The sequence below is a fragment of the Anomaloglossus baeobatrachus genome, chromosome 1 (genome assembly GCF_048569485.1).
Source record: "Anomaloglossus baeobatrachus isolate aAnoBae1 chromosome 1, aAnoBae1.hap1, whole genome shotgun sequence".
Classification (NCBI taxonomy): Eukaryota; Metazoa; Chordata; class Amphibia; order Anura; family Aromobatidae; genus Anomaloglossus; species Anomaloglossus baeobatrachus.
The window spans coordinates 227,763,464-227,782,105 of record NC_134353.1 but is presented as its reverse complement, the minus strand read 5'-3'; the positions used below and the strand labels follow the sequence as shown (position 1 = coordinate 227,782,105).

At 46.5% G+C, this 18,642-nt stretch overlaps 1 protein-coding gene across 1 annotated transcript; it reads left to right on the top strand.

Moving 5' to 3' along the window:
- The first annotated feature begins 676 nt into the window (after positions 1-676).
- Positions 677-17,013, top strand: NOCT (nocturnin). Its single transcript, XM_075348572.1, has 3 exons — positions 677-1,079; positions 11,611-11,880; positions 15,290-17,013. Exons 1-3 carry the CDS (start codon positions 812-814, stop codon positions 16,123-16,125), a joined length of 1,374 nt encoding a protein of 457 aa, XP_075204687.1. The 5' UTR covers positions 677-811; the 3' UTR covers positions 16,126-17,013.
- Positions 17,014-18,642: the final 1,629 nt, after the last annotated feature.

Here is an 18,642-nt window from a genome sequence, read left to right as displayed (position 1 = left end):
CTGGGGACAGGTGAGTGTGTGCGTGTGTGTGTACATGCGGAGTGGAGTGCGGGAGGGGGCGGAGGTGAGCGGGGAAGTGTCGGGCCTGTATGGACTGGGATGAGTGGCGGGCGCTTTCCGTGTGGCCTGAATACGAGGCACTTTCCGTGTGGCCTGAATACGAGGCACTTTCCGTGTGGCCTGGATACGAGGCACTTTCCGTGTGGCCTGTATGGACTGGGATGACTGGAGGCACTATCCGTGTGGCCTGGATAGGAGTGAGGCACTCTCTGTGTGGCCTGTGCGCGGCCCACCTGCCCATGCCATGCTCCTCTCACCTTCCCCGGGTCAGTGTTTACAGCTATTTATACACTCCAGACTTTGGCATTATTACAGTCTTTTTCTGCTGCTGTAACCTTTCACCCACTTCCCATCAGTAATGGTACGATCCTCCCCTCAATTCGAGGAAAGCCCGATATAGGAAATACCACTGCACTTAACAGGAGGGGACACCCAACACAGTAATGCACAGCTCTACTTGCACTCGTTATTTCGGTTTATTATTCACCTGATATAGTGTATATCATATTTTACTGTACATCGGTGAGGGTCTCATTCCGTTATGAAGCATAAAGCTATATTTAGAGGGTAACTCTCCCGCTACCCCCCCAGCACAGCGTGGTACGTCCCAGCACCTGACGTGCCGCTGCTGTGACGTCCCTGAGCGGCGGAGAGCAGGGAGTGGTCCAGATGCTGAGGAGCCGGTATCTATTAGTCACGGCGAGTGCGGGGAGAGTCGTGAGTGTGCGGTCCCCTCCGAGCTGAGCCCGGGATGTATCAGAGTCCGGCAGGCAGGCTGTGCTCGGCGCTGAGAGACGTGCCCGCACTGTGCGCCTCCTCTCTGCGGCAGCAGCCACACCACTCCCCGGTCAGGAGGAGAGCGCTCTCGCCGCCCGTCCTGGGCTCCCTGGCTGGCTTCGGTTGCTGTCATAGTCTGGCCGGCTGGATCGGGGACGGACCGGCCAAAGCAGCGTCTAACCCGGGCACCAGCCCACCTCCAGTGCCGGCAGGCGGAGCGGCCGGGAGCCCTGCTCGCTCAGGTGAGTGATGTGGGGGAGGGGATCGGGCCAATGCGGCTGTGCCGGCGCATCCAGTGCCGCATGTATCCGGCCACTGGCACTGTGTGATGCGCCTCTGCCTGGGAGACACCCATCATGTACTGCAGGGGCGGACACAGGATGTGCAATGCACGACCCCACCTGCTCTGTAGCCAGCAGTGCCCCTCACCTCTGGTGCCCGTGTGCGGCCATTCTACAGCCATTACCAGCTGAATATACCCAGCCGGTATAGTGACCGAACAACCTAAGGGCATCATGCCAGTCATGTGATAGCGCCACCTCTAGATGTGCCACCATGGTGTACATTGTGCTGACCCCCCCCTGGTGCTTAGGATTGGATCATCAGTTCCACAAGGTGGTCTTGCATCCCCCTCACAGCTGTTTGCCACTTAGATGGGAGCCAGATGTAAGTGGGGTATGGACCAGGGCAGGTGGGCTCTGCTTACTGTGTAGGGTCTGTTCTCTGGGGCTGCGGATCCTATACTGTTCAGTAAAGACTGACTGCACTCCTCCACCTGACGTGTGAACAGGTGCATAACTGAACATGACATAAAATACAAAAAGATGGTTTGCACACATTCACGGTTTCCATACTTTAGCATTGTGCAAACTGTCTTTTTGTATTTTATGTCATGTTCAGTTATGCACCTGTTCACACGTCAGGTTGAGGAGTGCAGTCAGTCTTTGTCTATATGAAGAGGGTCATACCTTCTGACCGTGCACCCCTCCCCCAGTTGCCACAGGTAATCTTATCCTATATAGCAGGTTCCTACGTGCCCATACACAGGAGGTTTTTAACACAGAGAGAGGCTTCAGAATAGCGTTAGGTACCCAGTTACGAGATATGCCGCGAAGGGGCAACTGGGCAGATATACAAATGGCCATTTCTATATGCTAAATATCTCATTTTTCTCAGATTTTCCTTAGCAGTAATGCAGGTCCATGTTCACACATTCATGGTTTCCATACTTTAGCATTGTCAGAGTGCAAACTGTCTTTTTGTATCCTATACTGTTCAGTGTCTGATCTGCAGGACTGGCCACTACAATGTATGGAGTGGGCTGAGCTGGACCGGGGAATGGCCACTACAATGTATGGCATGGGCTGAGCTGGTCACACACCTCCCTCAGAATCTGCCTCCAGAGCTTATTTTATATAACAGGAGGAGTTACCAGTGTGAGACATGTAATGGCTGACAGTCTGATCTTCCTGCAAGATCTATGTATAACTGACAGTACAACATCATTGTATTCAGCTTCCTATAACCTAAATGTATGTCTAGATGGCTTAGGCTACTTTCACACATCCGGTTTGAGCAGTGCGGCTCAATCCGGCTGTGAAAACTATGCAACGGATGCGTCGAAAACACCGCATCCTTTGCATAAGTTTTTACATGCGGCCCGTCCGTTTTTTTCCGGTTGCGGCATGCTACTGAGCATGCGCAGTGGAAAAAACCGCATGCGGATGCGTTTTTTCCGCATCGCGCCGCATCCGGCCTCCATAGGTATGCATTGAAAAATGCGCCGCAGCGGCCGGATGCGGCGCAATGCGGTGTTTTTTGCCGGAGCAAAAAACGTTGCAGGGAACGTTCGATCCGGCCGCGGCATCGGCTAAATCTGCCGTGTGCGGCCAAAACCGGACCGACCGCAAGCCCCTGCAGCACAATACGGCACTAATGTAAGTCTATGCAAAAAAACCCGCAACCGGCGTTACAAAAGCCGGTTGCGGTTTTTCTGCAGAACGCTGTATTGTGCCGTAGAGCAAAAATCCGGATGTGTGAAAGTAGCCTAAGGAAGGTTCATCCTATTGACACTTTCCCATTAAAGGCTATCATTAGTGGAAGACCCCCTTTAAGCATTGTTTTATACCGTAATACATTAGCTCAAGTGCCCCCCATCCTTTGGTAGCCACATGCAGTTTGACCTGTTTCTGTGATTGACACAGGATATAGCCAGGGCTGTGTGAAGGGGGCTGGCTGACAGATCAGTGCAGTAGCTACGACAGACCCCCTCTGTTATTCACCAGCTGTGAGACAAAACAATCACTGATCTCGGGGAGACCAGCCAGAAAACACTGCCGGCAGCCAACGAGGGCGCTCAACACAGTGAAGTCCTAGGTGCATTGCCCCCTGGGAAATATGCAAATCAAAAAAGTCTGTGGAGCCTCTGTTAGGAGTCTCGACACAGAAACTAGCCAGATATCCCTCCGGGGAGGACCTAGCCAAGGAGTGGTTCTTTTAAGGAGACCACCATAACCACCATATGAAGTGGCCCTTTTAGTCAATATCCAACTCTTTGACAAGTTTAAAGATATGACAAGGGAAATATTCACCGGCTGTGACAGAAGGGGGCTGGCGGGAGGGCCGCTGTGCAGGAAAAGATGGTGAGAGGAGAAGCAGCGCTACAGTTATGCAGAATCTTCCTTATGGCGGGGTCAGACCTGGAATGGTAATACATTAATGACGCTTCCCCTCCGATAATGGGTTTGCAGAGGATCTGAGCAGCAGCTCCTCTTGTGATGGCTAGTTCCTGGGCTGCCTGCCTTCCATTAATGATGTAGGCTGTGGCTGCTGACTCAGCAGCTCGTCTGCCTGTGAGCGTGCTTACTGCCTTAGGCCCCTTTCACACATTCCTTTTTTGCCATCAGTCACAATCCATCGAAATGTGAAAAAAAGGATCCAGTTCTGGATCCGTTTTTTCTTATTGACTTGTATTAGTGACAGATTGCGACGGATGGCCTCACATTACATCTGTTGTATGACAGATCTGTCGACAAATGTGACGGAGACAACGTCCATAGTAACGTTTTTTTGTGCGTCAAGAAAATGGACCGCAACGGATCCATCGCCATCCGTCATTTGTTGTAATGGAAGCCTATGGGCACAGGATCCGTCGTCATGGGTCAAATGACGGATCAGTCATTGGATTCCGTTTTTTTATAACTGAGCATGCCCAGAAGTGTTGTAAAATCCCTGCTGGTCAGTAAAAAATGGTACGACGGATCCGTTTTTTTACAGGATCCTTTGCATCAGTTTTACCACAATTTGCGATGCATGTGTCGCATCAGTCACAAAACTGATTGTGACTGATGCAAAAAAACTGGTGTGTGAAAGAGGCCTTGGCTAGAAGGCGACATTCAGACTTGTAGGACAACCACCTTCTGATTTTGGTGTTTCACCTCAGGGGACAGAATTGTGGCTGCATTGTTACTTTCCTGTGCAGATTTCTCAGATTTCTGGTGCTCACACACAGCCTTGTAGGAGTTCACGCTCCAGGGCTTGTCGCGCGCAGGCATGGCCGGGCAGGGGGGCTTGTCGCGCGCAGGCGTGGCCGGGCAGGGGGGCTTGTCGCGCGCAGGCGTGGCCGGGCAGGGGGGCTTGTCGCGCGCAGGCGTGACCGGGCAGGGGGGCTTGTCGCGCGCAGGCGTGACCGGGCAGGGGGGCTTGTCGCGCGCAGGCGTGACCGGGCAGGGGGGCTTGTCGCGCGCAGGCGTGACCGGGCAGGGGGGCTTGTCGCGCGCAGGCGTGACCGGGCAGGGGGGCTTGTCGCGCGCAGGCGTGACCGGGCAGGGGGGCTTGTCGCGCGCAGGCGTGACCGGGCAGGGGGGCTTGTCGCGCGCAGGCGTGACCGGGCAGGGGGGCTTGTCGCGCGCAGGCGTGACCGGGCAGGGGGGCTTGTCGCGCGCAGGCGTGACCGGGCAGGAGTGACCTGGGCAGGGAATGTTCCTCTGTGTAATGCTGGTGGCTTCTGTTGACGGTCATATCCCCGGCTGGGACCTCACATCTCTCGCACCACTAGTCTGGATGTGACCAGTCAGTCGTGTGTCCACCGGATTCTGACCTCAGCGGATACATAATAGAGGAGGTAATAGGACACTGTAGGACTATGGCTGATGACTGCAGCTGTCTGCCCAGGGTGGCAGTGTCTTTATTAACCCCGTCTCTCCTTGTGTGAGATCCTAGAGCTGTAATGGGCCCTGCTTGGTTCTCCTGTGGTGATATTATCTATCCGCTCGCCTGATACATGCTGCCGGCCTCTTACAGTCTGTGATTCCTCTGAATCGCCTGACACATGACTGTAGTACGCTGCAGTGGTTTTCACTTGCAGTTACTGGTTACATCCAATAGATGGCACTGTTAGTATTTTTTTTTTTTTCCACCCATGTGACTAAGAAGTTTGAATGTCATGGAGGTCCCCGTCGTATGCAGCCAGCGTTGTGTGGCTTCCTAACGTGCCCAGCTCTTTCTAGGTACGTATGGCGGCCTCTCGCGTCCGGCCATGAATGGCATCTCTTGGCATGTTTGCAGCACGGATGAGCGGCGTTGCCTGAATGAACAGTGAGTGCAGTATATAGCTTTTCTCTTTGTAATACATGGAACTGACTGCTTTCCTCCTACAGGAGCTTTACCCCCATTGTCCCTGTGCAATGGAAATGTCAGGCTTCACTAGTGGTCCCAAGGACAGCGAGGTCACTCGGAGCGGCTCTGCTGACATAAACAAGGTCTTGTGTAATGTAACCCTCTGCTGGGTACAGGCCTGCCACACTTGGCTGTCCCTTTACTTTGCACTCTGACTTGCACTACTTTATTTAGCTGTCACTACACAGGGTTAAAATAGTTCTCATTCCTGAAATCTTCCGGTGACTGCTGTGTGTGTATAGAACGGAGGGGCTTTTTCTGGGAATTGTATTCTGCACCCCCATAGGACTCGGTGGTAGTGTGCATGTATCAGCTGTATGTATACTGTACACTGATATACAGGGAATGATGGCAGATGTTGGCTAGTTGCGTCTTGACTGACTATTTTGATGCAGAAAAAATGGTTAAAAGAGCTGAAGTCCTGTTGGCTAACACTGTACAAAGATATATTTTACCTGTATTTTGATGCTGGTAACAAACATTAACACTTAAGGCTAGTTTCACACTTGCGTTGTGCGGCATCCGTCATAGTGCGTTGTGTGACTGATGCGTTGCAAACAGTGTGGTAATAAAGGTAACTGATTCCTGTGATAGAACGTTTTTGCGTTTTTTGAGGGGGTTTTATGTTGCCTTTGCCGGGAAAGGAGATTTGCAGCTCGACAGACTAGGAGTGCTTTTACATGATTCATTACATTCTGCTGAGCATGCTCAGTAGAACGTGACAGAATCCTGCACTGGAATCCGTCGCCAGACGCATGACGACTGAATCCAGCACCATGCGACGCGTGTGTGTCGCGTTTGCGATGCTAGTTTCCTGCAACATCTTAATTAGCTAAGAGATTACACATGTCATTTATTTAACCTTTGGAAATGTGCTGTCACAATCACTGTTGAATAATGAATGAGCGAAGTTACTGCCACACTCGCAAATAGGAACGCTGGTGCGCGTGTGTGATCCTTCTTTAAACATGCTTCCATAGGGAATCATTGAGACAAATGGTGTGAGAAACTCGCAAGTGAGAAGCAGCCCTTATGCGGCTGAATTGACTGAAAATAAAGTTATGGCTCCTGGGACGCAGCGACATAAGAAATCTTTTTGTTTCCTGTGAAATGTTCTATATTTGTTTTTAAAGTCTTTAAACAGAAACTCGGCCCTTTAGGGTGAAAGTCACCTCCTACAGCTGTCAGTGGAAATAAGTATTTGATCTTGGTGAGAAAAACTAAACAATGCTGCCAAAATAAGCTCCGCAGTGTAAGGCTATGTGCGCACGTTGCGCAAATACATGCAGTTACGCTGCGCTTTGTAGCGCAGCGTAACTGCATGCGTCCTGCGTCCCCTGCACAGTCTATGGAGACTGTGCAGGGGCCGTGCGCACGTGGCGTTTAAGAGCGCAGCGCTTCGGCTACTGCCGAAGCGCTGCGTAAAAAGAAGTGACATGTCACTTCTTTCCTGCGCTTTGCCGACAGCTCCTGCTCTGTCTATGGCAGGAGCTGCAGGCAGAGCGCATGGAATCGGCGCTTACTACGGACATTTCTGCAGCGATCTAAAGCGCACATGTGCTCTTCAGATCGCTGCAGAAATTTCTGCAGTGACTGTACGCAACGTGCGCACATAGCCTAAGGGGGTAAATCTGGTACTGAGCTTTAAAGGTAAGGAATGCCAGCAACTAGGCAAGATGACATGCATTTCTAGTGGGACATCTTACATTCTACACTAACTTAAAAAGTATTCCTACCCCATGAACATGTCCACATTTTTTCATGTTATACCAAAATCGATAAAATACAATTGACTTTGTGGGTGTATCATATACAATCCCAATTGGTAAGGATTTGTGAAGTGTAAAATAAATTAGTGTTTTTTTTTAAATATTTTAAACATCTCAAAAATGTTGCTTTAATTTGTATTCATCCCCCTGTAATTGGCTACCTCTTAGGCCTCCTTCATATGTACATCTTTCCAGTACGTGTGATATCCTCTTTTTTTTTTTTTTTTTCCCAGATACCACACGTATCCATTATAATTTTGGGGCTGCCCACATGTCCATTTTTCTTCAGCAGCTTGGATAAAGGCCAATAAAAGTCTATGGGTGTGTGCTAAACGCATACAGTACATGGATGGGTATTCCCATCTCCAAGATCCTATCCCAATATGTAGTAATATAATAAGCAAATACCTCCAATTAGTAGTGTAGTATAGTTCTCCTGATTAGCTATGTCGCTTACCTTAGGTTCAGGGCATTGCAGGACCTTAGGCATTCATGGTTATGACCACTAGCAACTAAATAACTGTGACTATATGCGCAGTTGTAACCATGGATACCTAAGCTACTGCAATGCCCTGAACATGAGGTAAGTGACATAGCTAATCAGAAGAACTATACTATACTTATGGCATACTATAGTATGGCAGGACTCCAACCTACCCGATATGGCCATCTACCTAAACTGTCATCCCAAGCAAGGAAAGAGCTGATTGGACAAGAGGCCCATGGTCACTCTGTAGGAGCTGCAGAGATCCACAGCTCAGGTGGGAGAATCTGTCCACAGGACAACTATTAGCTGTGTACTCCAAAATTCTGGCCATTATGGAAGTGTGACAAGAAGACATTTTTGAAAGCAAGCCATAAGAAGTCCTGTTTGCAGTCTACAAAAGGCCAAGTAGGGGACACAGCATGTGGAAGAAGGTGCTTTGGTCCCATGAGACCAATGTAGAACGTTTTGGGCTAAATGCAAAACCGTGTGGCAGAAAACTGACAGTGCACATCACCCTGAAAATACTACCGTGTTTTTCCAAAAATAAGACCTCCCCCCAAAATAATCCCTAGCAGGGACTTTCAGCATTTTCGGAGCAAGGCTTAAATATAAACCCTCCCCCGAAAATAAGTCCTAGTCATGGTTCTATAATGAAGTGTCCGTGCAGCTAAAAAGGTTACAGATACTGCAGGACACTCCATTATACACAGCAGCACCCGGCAATTACACTCACCCGACACTGAGCGGCAGGACCTGCAGTGATCCCACACACACACACACACACGCACACTCACCTCATCCAGCGACACCGATCTCTTCTCGCCGGCAGAATCCTGAGAGGCAGTGCGGTGCAGCGCGATGAACAGGATCTGCGGTCGTAAGCACTGGATGTGATGTGTGTGTCTGCGATCGGCTGTGTGTGTCAGTATGTCAGCTAGCAGCAGGGTAGGACGGCGTTCAGCACTGACCGGAGATCACAGGGAGGACCTGGGAGCCACGCAGAAGTCCTGGTCTGGTGAGTGAGTCTACTGGGAAGTGGGGGGGCTGCTTTTTTGGGGGGGTAAACTTACCCCCAACCGTGTTTCTCCAAGAATAAGACCTCCTCCAAAAATAAGCTCTAGTGCTTTTTTGGGGGGCAAAAAAATAAGACTCTTATTTTTGGAAAAACACGGTATCCCCCACCGTGAAATGTGGTGGTGGTGGTGGTGGTGGTGGTGATAGCAGCACCATGCTGTGGGGAGGTTTTCTCCAGCAGGGCCTGGAAAGCTGGTCAGAGTTGATGGATGGAGCTAAATACAAAGCAATCCTGGAGGAAAATGTGTTAGACTGCAAAAGACTTGACTGGGGTGTAGGTCCACCTTCCAGCAGGCCTTGACCCTAAACTTACTGCCAGATGTTTGCATTTCACAGTCCAGACCGAAATCCTATTGTTGCAAGACTTGGAAACTTGTGGTTCTGACACCCTTCTTCCAATCTCTAGCTAGAGAGATTCTGCATGGAAGAATAGGCAAAAATTCTTAACCTCTATATGTGCAAAGCAGGTAGACATACCCCAAAAGGTTTGCAAAACCATGCATCATTTCCTTTTATACTTTCCAATATGAAATATACTCGCTAGTTTGTGTTGATATATCACACAGAATCCCAATAAAAATACTTACGTTTGTGGGCGGAACATGAAAGAATGTGGAAATATTCATGGGGTATGAATACATTTTCTAACCACTGCATGCCGTGTAATGCACCAGAACATGAGGTGTTATTGTGACCGGAAACAATCTCCCCAGTGTCACATCATGTGTACAATGTGTTACTGCGACAAATCGTAAAGGACCAGGAACCTTGTGTGTTGCTTACCTGATGAGCTGGCAGAAGTCTTCACAAATATAGACAGGTAAATGCTGCAGAGGTTCCTAGAGATATTACGGTATATAACAAGGGGTGCACAATCTCAGTATGATTTCTTACAGGTCTTGTGTATATACCTTGATGTCTGTTTATGTGACCGCCTCTCCATTCATTCCCCTGGGGTGGGAGATCAGGACTTTGTTATTGTGATTGGGCTCCCAGTAGTGGACCTCCACTGATCCTCAGGATATTTTTCTTGTATCCACTTTAACACTGGCCATTATTAAAGGGATCATCTTGCATGACTTTCATAGACTGGAGTCACCAGAATGGAGACACAATCTGTATGAATGACTCCCATTGTGATGGGTTTGAGTCGGCTCTGTATGTCATGGACTGCCATGAGTGTTCACCATGTAATAATACATACTGCAGCTTTTTCCAGGGGTGTCAGGAGTTAGACCCTGGGCGGTCAGCTGATCATCCCTGGGACACACTTGAAAGGGATTATATGTGATGAGAACTACTGTTTGAGACTGGAGTGACTCGGGACCCATCCATTGAAATAATGTGATGGATTAGTCACTTGTGGAGCAGAACGTTGTGTTTAGGGCATCCCGGTCTCTTAATTTCCTACACATGCATTTATAGTGAGTGTTTTGTTTTTTTTGTTTTTTGTTTTTTTGTTAAACAAGATGGAAACATGGCCTGGCTCTGCTCTGGTCTTAGCCCCGCACCCTGATGATGAATATGGCTCACACCACACTAAAGGTGGCTTTACACACGGCAACATCGCAAACGACATCGCTGTAACGTCACCGGTTTTGTGACGTAATGGCGATCTCCCCAGCGACATTGCAGTGTGTGAAACACATCAGCGACCTGGCCCCTGCTGTGAAGTTGTGATCGCTACAAATCGTTCAGAACCATTCCTAGGTCCTTTGTTTCCCGCTGTGCAGCATGATTGCTAGAAAGTCTCAGTGTGTAAAGGGGACTTTACAGCGACTTCCCTTTCAAAAAGCTGCTTTACAACGTCCCCAACAACCAGCTAGGTCGCTCTGCAGGTCCGGATCGCTGTTGTGTCGTTGGCCAGATCTGCCTGTTTGACAGCTCACCAGCGACTCAACAGAGACTTGGGGAGGTCGCTATGACGTCACAAAACCGGTGACGTTACAGCGATGTCCTTTGCGATGTTGCAGTGTGTAAACCCAGCTTTAGCCAGCCTTTCCTCATCAGTAATCCATGCTTTTCCCAGTGTACCTCACCATCACTCCAAGCCTGTGTCCTCACCTCAGAGAGCAGGACGTCTGGAGGCCGTAACTGCAGTGTCTGTACATGGCTGTCCTTGAATGTCAGTGACGTGGCTTATGGTCTGACGCATTTAGCATCCATTATCTTCTGATGGGTTTAGACCGACTTAGTAAGCCAGGTGATATAAGCCCTTATTTGCGTAGTCAGAGAGCTCTGGTCTTGTCTACGGCAGCTGAGACCTTACAGGAAGGATGGATGTACGGTTTGCGGTTACCTTGCCAGCCAAACAAGGATGCCATGGTCTGTCTGTACAAGGTAGGGCACAGTTACCATAGGCTGGTAGTGCAGCATACTCAGATACCTTATATCTGTTACCTTTTATTTGCCACATGGTATGTAATGCTCAGTATACAAGGTTCATGTAAGTGCTTGTGACATATAGACCTCGGATCCAGCTTGTGAAGGTGTCTTCCCAGTGGTGCCAATATGCCAGTCTGTAAATCACCTGTAATTGACATACGGAGTTTAAAGGGCCTTGTTTCCATGATGGGTGCGGGTCCAAGTGGTGGTTCACAAAGATGAAAATGCCCCTACAAGGATTCATAAACTCCAAAGGTCTCTTGTGGCGCCCCCCTCAGGTTAGGTATAACTGTTTCCGGCATCACTGATTAATTGTTTAGTTTCTTTTCTTTTGCAGTATACAATTTTATATATTTTACCTCCTTTTCTTATTCTTCATAGTGTGTTCCATGGGAAACAGCACCAGCCGCCTGTACAGTGCTCTTGCCAAGACACTCAGCAGTACAGCTGCCATTTCTCAGCACCAAGATTACCTTGACGAATCTGAACATGAACAGTTGGATCCGTTGGACCCCAAAGATCTTCTGGAGGAATGTCAAGTGGCTCTGCGGGAAAGGCCCGCTAGGCTCCATAGGGAGTTTGTTAGTCGGACAGATGATTTCAGGAGCCCACACACCTTTCGAGTGATGCAATGGAATATCTTGGCTCAAGGTATGACTTCTATTACTGAGCTTTAAATTTAGCTTTGTCATGCTCAGTACCTTAAAGTTACTATTTCTAGTAATCTCAATACAGTATCGGATTTTCCACAGCAGACGTGTAGGAAATACTAGAATCTGATAAGTTACAATGACAACTTAAAGGGTATATCTGGGACTTTAACAAAAAAAAAGCACTTACAGCCAGGTAGTTGCTACCTTCCTGCCCGTTGTGCCTGGCGCCGTTCTGTGACCGCTCTATGTCGGAGATTCAGCTGCTTTTGCTGATGTCACGTCAACAGAGCGGTGGCTTCTGTTATAGGGTAGATGCGGCTTGACAGCCGGCTCCCACAGTTAAGGCAGCAGAGTGTCGACTGTCAATCAACTTGACGTAGTCTTTCCTGCCTTGCCTACAGAGCAGAGCGGAAAAGAAGCCTCCACTCTGTGGACGAAGCCATTGTATCGCTGGCACAGAGAGCCAGGCACAACAGGAAAGTAGGTATCAACTACTTGTGCTTAGGCACTTTTTTTTAAAAAAAAATTTCATTTAAGCAACCTACCCACTCGCATGCTTTTATTCATGTGAAACTGGCAGCAATTTTTATGTTTTTTTTTCTTAGCAGATTCCTTGATCATGTGTTTGGAGATAATGCAGGAGAGGGGAGCAGCTGTCAGACCGCTAAAGTCCATATAGAGAAGGCAGAGATGGTTTATTACCATCACTGCATTCAATGTTAAACAAGTACTGTGTATGCAATTTAGGAGTCACTAACTGCCAGGGGCTGCTTGGTGCAGCCAGGAGGCTGAATTTGCCGCTTTACCCCTTCACGGCACTGCCAATATTTGTTCTTATATTTTCATGTTTTCCTCACCTTCTTCTTAGAGCCATAACTTTTTTTATTTTTCTGTCCACATATGATGGCTTGTTTTTTGCGAATGATGCAATCTATTTTACCACATAGTGTACTGGAAAATAGGGTAACAAAAATCCAAGTAGGGAGAAATTGGGGGGGACCGCATTCTGAATTTTTTTTTTTTTCTTAATAGTTTTTATGGCATACATTGCGATAAAAATGACCAGGCAATTCATACGTTTGAGAAAAAAGAATGTTTGGGTTGTGTCGCCATTTTCAAAGACCCATAATGTTTTCATTTTTTGGGGTCGATGGAGGCCTATGGCTGCTTATTTTTTTGCGGCGTGAGACTATTAATACTATTTTGGGGTAGATATGACATTTTGATTGCTTGTTACTGCATTTTTTTGAGGTATTACAGCAATCCAAGAAAAAAGAAACAATTTTGGCTTTCTTTAACTTTTTCTGTTTACAGTGGTACCTCGCTTAACAAGTAACCCACTTAACGAGAATTTTGCTTAACAAGTAAAGCTTTCTGTAAATTTGTAACTCGCTTTTCGAGAAAGCTTTGCTGTACGAGCGAAATCCTCACCGCACACACTTCGGTTTCGTCCATCCACCGCACTGTGACCCGCACTTGCAGTCCACACAAACACACACATGTACGCACAAACACACACACACGCACGCACATACAGTATTATGCTCACCTTACCTTCCGTTCCACCGCAGGGCTCATGGTTCTTGTAGTTCCCGGGTACATCGCGACGTCCTCGCGGTGAACTAAAAGACCCATGAGGCCGGCGATGGAACGGAAGGTAAGGTGAGCATATAATAGAACATGTGTACCTTCCGTTTCATTACCGGCCTTCTGGGTCCTGTAGTTCACCGCTGCGCTCCAGTCCACGCTGTGTATCTGCATCCATAGCGACGAGGGAGGAACTTCCTGTCACCGCTAATGAAAGGCAGCACGCTGGCCAATCAGAGGCAAGCGGCTCTGCCTTTGACGTCAGCGCTCTGGCCGGGAAGTTCTGCCTCGTCGTTATGGTAACGCGATACACAGCCCGGCCCTGTACCAGAGAACAGAAAGTCCTAGGAGACCGGCGATGGAAGGTAAGGTGAGCATATAATGTGTGTGTTTGTGTGTGTTTTTGTGCATGTGTGGAATGACAGAATAGGGGACCAGGATGGGACTTTTAACACGTTGTGCAACGAATCGTCTGCATTGCAATGATTTCCTATGGGAAATTTTGCTTTGCTGAACGAGTAACTTGGTTAACAAGCACACTCCCAGAACGGATTGTTCTCGTTAAGCAAGGTTCCACTGTACTGTGTTTACTAGTGATGAGTGAGCACTACAGTGTTCGGGTACTTGTAGTGATGAGTGAGCACTGCAGTGTTCCGGTACTTGTAACGAGGAGATGGATGCTGAGATGGGCATGACTCGAGTACCCGATTTATAATAGAAGTCAATGGTGTACTCGAACATTTTTACGAGAAAACGTCTGGAAAAATGCTAAAGCCTCCCCATTAACTTCCATTATACTTGAGTCATGTCCAACTACACGTTACGAGTACCGAGTATCACTAGTGTTTACCATTGGTTTTAATTATTTTTATATTTTGATCAGATTTTTCTGAACTTGACAAAACCATTTGAATTTTTTTGCATTTTTGAAAAAAAATTAAACATTTTTTTTTTTCCTTTAAGAACTTTGTAGTTGTTTTTAAAGCACTATAACCTGTTGTCTGATCACTTGTGCTATATACAGTAGTACCACATCATTGCTGTATATAGTGAAAATTACAGTCTCCCTTGAAGCTCGGCCACAGGAGGGTGTCAATGTAGCTCCGTAATGAGAAGCACAGAGGTCTTTAGCAGACTCCATGCTGTCTTTGCAATCCATTAGCGCCCCTCAATCATGTCACAGTCACACCAATTGGCTCATAAAATGGCATGCCCCATTCCAGTGCACTATTGCCACAGTCAGAGTTGCAGGTTAACTAACTGTAACATTTGCACCGCCCCGTGATTAATAGAGGCAGGTCCTGGCTGTAACACACAGCCATTACCTGCAGAGTATGGAGTGAGCTTACCCTGTGAGCCCGCTTTCGACTTGTGCCATACATATACTGCACATGTCGTGTATTTCAGCCCCAATTACAGGGAAATCCGCAATTAAAAAAATAAAATTATATATGTTGCGATTTTGGAAAAAACATAAGTCACAATAAACAAGAATGCGACTAAAGTAACTGTGCCACACACAGTAAATATAGCGGATGGTTCCTATTGAAAATTTCTCCATTGACTCCCAGAAATCTGGCTGCAGATTTTTTGCTACAAAATAGCCCCTAGACAGCTGTTTATTTCAATGCTGTGTGTGAAGGCACATCTAGAGATTAAGAACCTAGAAAACAAGCAATCTGTCTATACAAATGAAATATCAGTGTTGGGCTACAGAGACGGGTCCAGCAGTTGCCTGTTAGCCACTTTAAACAAATTGAATGATTAGTAATGAAATGATGTCTGTACATTGTATGTCATTGTTTGTCTTTTGTTTCCAGCTCTCGGGGAAGGGAAAGACAACTTTATTAAATGTCCAGTGGAAGCACTGAATTGGGAAGAAAGGAAGTACTTGATCCTGGAAGAGATCCTCCTCTATCGCCCGGATGTCTTGTGCTTGCAAGAGGTAGATCACTACTTTGATACTTTCCAACCAATTCTTAGCAGGTTGGGCTATCAATGCACTTTTTTGGCAAAGCCATGGTCTCCCTGCTTAGATGTGGAACATAACAACGGGCCAGATGGCTGTGCCTTTTTTTTTCTTCAGGACCGCTTTCAGCTTGTCAGCAGTGCCAAGTTCAGACTCTCAGCTCGGACTTTAAAAACCAACCAAGTGGCCATTGCTGAGGTCCTGCAGTGTAAGGAAACTGGTAAGTTATTGTGCTTTGCCGTCACTCACCTGAAGGCCCGCAGTGGATGGGAGAGGTTCAGACTTGCACAGGGCTCAGATCTGCTGAGGAATCTTGAGTCTGTCACCCAAGGAGCCAAGATCCCTCTGGTTGTATGTGGGGATTTCAATGCGGAGCCTACTGAAGAGGTATACAAGCGATTTGCCTCATCTAGTCTGAATCTGAACAGTGCCTATAAGGTGCTTAGTGATGATGGAGAAACTGAACCTCCCTACACGACCTGGAAGATCCGTCCTACCGGGGAGTCTTGCCACACTCTGGATTATATATGGTATTCTCAGCATGCCCTGAAAGTGAACTCGGCCTTGCGTTTGCTTACTGAAGAGCAAATTGGGCCCAACAGACTTCCATCATTTATTTACCCTTCCGATCATCTGTCTCTGGTCTGTGACTTCAGCTTTAACATTGACTCTGATAGGTTGTTATAATGGTTTCCAGGCTGTGACGTGAAGCGGAGTCTGTACAAGGACTGAACTATCCTGTATTAAGCTATCTGTAACCATTTCTGTACCAGAGCTGGTACATCACCACCACCACCACAGCTACCATGACATGGTACTCTGTAGCTAATGTTTTCGACGTGTTATTTTTTTCGTACAGTGTTTGTTTTTTGTTTTTTTGTTTGTTCACGTTGAATTGTAGCATTACCAAATGCCTTTTTGTAAAGAATTGTGCACTTGTATTTAATTTGATGGCAAATGTTTGTGGAATGTCACTTTTTCCAAAGTATTTATTTTTCTACTTGAAGCAAACAGCGGAAAAATATATTTATTCTTTATTTAGATGAAAGCCAACGACTGGCAAACATTTTGTTCAGTGCAATTATTCTAAAGTGCAATATAAAGGGATTTACCAGTCCGAGGACCTAATATAATTATTCTTTCTTACAGAAATCTGTATATAACTGTGTGTTTTTATGGAGCAACCAAAGTTCTCCAGCCATAGGTTGTAAGAATCCAAGAAACCAATGCACTAGGAATATCTAACCCTAGAAAAGGTTCATGATGAATGTATTTCTTTTTATGAACTAAGAGAGTTATAAATGTCTAATATTTTACGTCTCCACTATATGGAGTATTTTAAAGATTTGTTAATGTTAGATTCGCCTTTCCAGCCCTGGTAAAGCTGGGTGCATCATTCACCCCAACTGTGAGCTGTTCAACGGTGGACAAATGAATAAGTTTCACTATAATGTGAAATCCTAGAAATAAACACTCAATTTCTATTACTGTAATCCGTCTGACCCTGAATAGCATTTGATAATACGAGTACAAAACAGATGTCAACATGGTGTCTATAAAGATTTATTTCCTGGACATGGTGTGTGTATGGATTATTTTCCCATTGCAATGTTTTCTTGCGGTCAATAAAAAAAGAATCGTTTCTGTATTAGTGAAGTGGGTAGTGATCAGGACCACAATGGGGAAGTGCTCTCCAATTTTGAAGCTCTGTCAGCATAATACAGACTGCCATGTAAGTACCATTGTTTCCCAGGGTGCATATCATTGTAAAATAGTGTGTATCACATTGAGATGATCAGTCTATCATTGAATTCAGGTTTTTCAGTCATTCCCCCAAAATTTAAAGTAATTATCTATTTGTTTTTTTAAAATCAATAGTTAACATAAGAATATTGAACTTTGTAATATATCTTTATCAGACACTTCTTTCTCTTCTTGGACTGATCATTTATTTATTCTCAATCTTCATTCATGGGTAAAATGTCATCATTGAATACAGATGTTCACATTAATGAGATGACAGTTGGTGCTCATAAAGCTCCATGGAACTTGCAGTAGAATGTCTGCCTCCAGCTCCTCTTCTAGAATCTAAAAAAAAAAAAAAAAACTGTCCTCGCCGATCTCATTGATGTTCACGTCTGTCTTCCCAGATTAGTTTACCCTGAATTGAAAGTGAAAGATCAGTCCAGGAGGAGAGAGAAGCAGATTTCTCTGATAAGATATAATAATTCCATAATATGTGTGATCCCACAAAACATAGAGTTAATCTAGCTCAGCAGTGGGAAAAAACCAGCATGCATGGATCAAGTGCTCTGAATCACAGGTAATCATAGAAAAAAGGAAAAGGATCCAGCTTCCGCAAAATCTCTTTAAAAATGCTTTGATCTTTTTATTTGATTTAAATCCAAAAGGAAAAGTGGACATACTCTCCAGGCTTCAGTCCACTATTTTGGTGTAAGGGAAACGGCTACGCGTTTCGAATGCAGTCTGAGGCTTGACCAAGAACGCAGACTGCATTTGAAACGCGTTGCAGTTTCTCTTACACGCCTGGCTTCAGTCCACTATTTTGGTGTAATGGAAACTGCAACGCGTTGCGAATGCAATCTGTGTTCTTGGTCAAGCCTCAGACTGTATTCGAAACGCGTTGCTGTTTCCCTTGCTCTTTTGTCTTAAGTCCACTATTTTGGTATGTCCACTTTTTTTGGATTTTAATCGAATAAAAATTCTATGATCTTTTTAAAGAAATTTATCAGAAGTTGAATCATTTTCCTTATTTTCTACGATCTCACAAAACATTGTACATTTACAGTGCTGCAGGGGGGTACGTTCCTGCAAAACTCTGTACATGTACGATGGTGCGATCATACCAGCTCACGCATGGTGCCGATTTAAATTCAGTGGGTGGCAGTTAAATATCATAGCTGACACCAGGCTGTATCACCAACAATCTGTGCTAGCAACAATAGTGGGCGTTTAACCTCTCCGATGCCGCTGTCAATAGTGACATCTATCTTTTTGTAGGGGGAGGGGCTTCCTATCTGCTCTGATTGGCACAATGCGATTACGACCATGTTGTGCCAATGGTTTCCATGGTGACCGCAGGACTGAATACTTGCCACGGGGTCACCCAGCTACGGAGGCCTGTAAAGTCCTGCCTTGAGGATGACCTGACTCTCCTCCTTCCTGTGTGCCAGTCACTGATCT

What these genes read in the sequence shown, in the direction of transcription:
- NOCT (XM_075348572.1), top strand. Translation starts at nt 812, where the DNA reads ATGTATCAGAGTCCGGCAGGCAGGCTGTGCTCGGCGCTGAGAGACGTG. An exon ending in CGGGAGCCCTGCTCGCTCAG is followed by an intron (nt 1,080 to 11,610) that starts GTGAGTGATGTG and finishes TATTCTTCATAG; the next exon opens with TGTGTTCCATGGGAAACAGC. An exon ending in ATGGAATATCTTGGCTCAAG is followed by an intron (nt 11,881 to 15,289) that starts GTATGACTTCTA and finishes TTTTGTTTCCAG; the next exon opens with CTCTCGGGGAAGGGAAAGAC.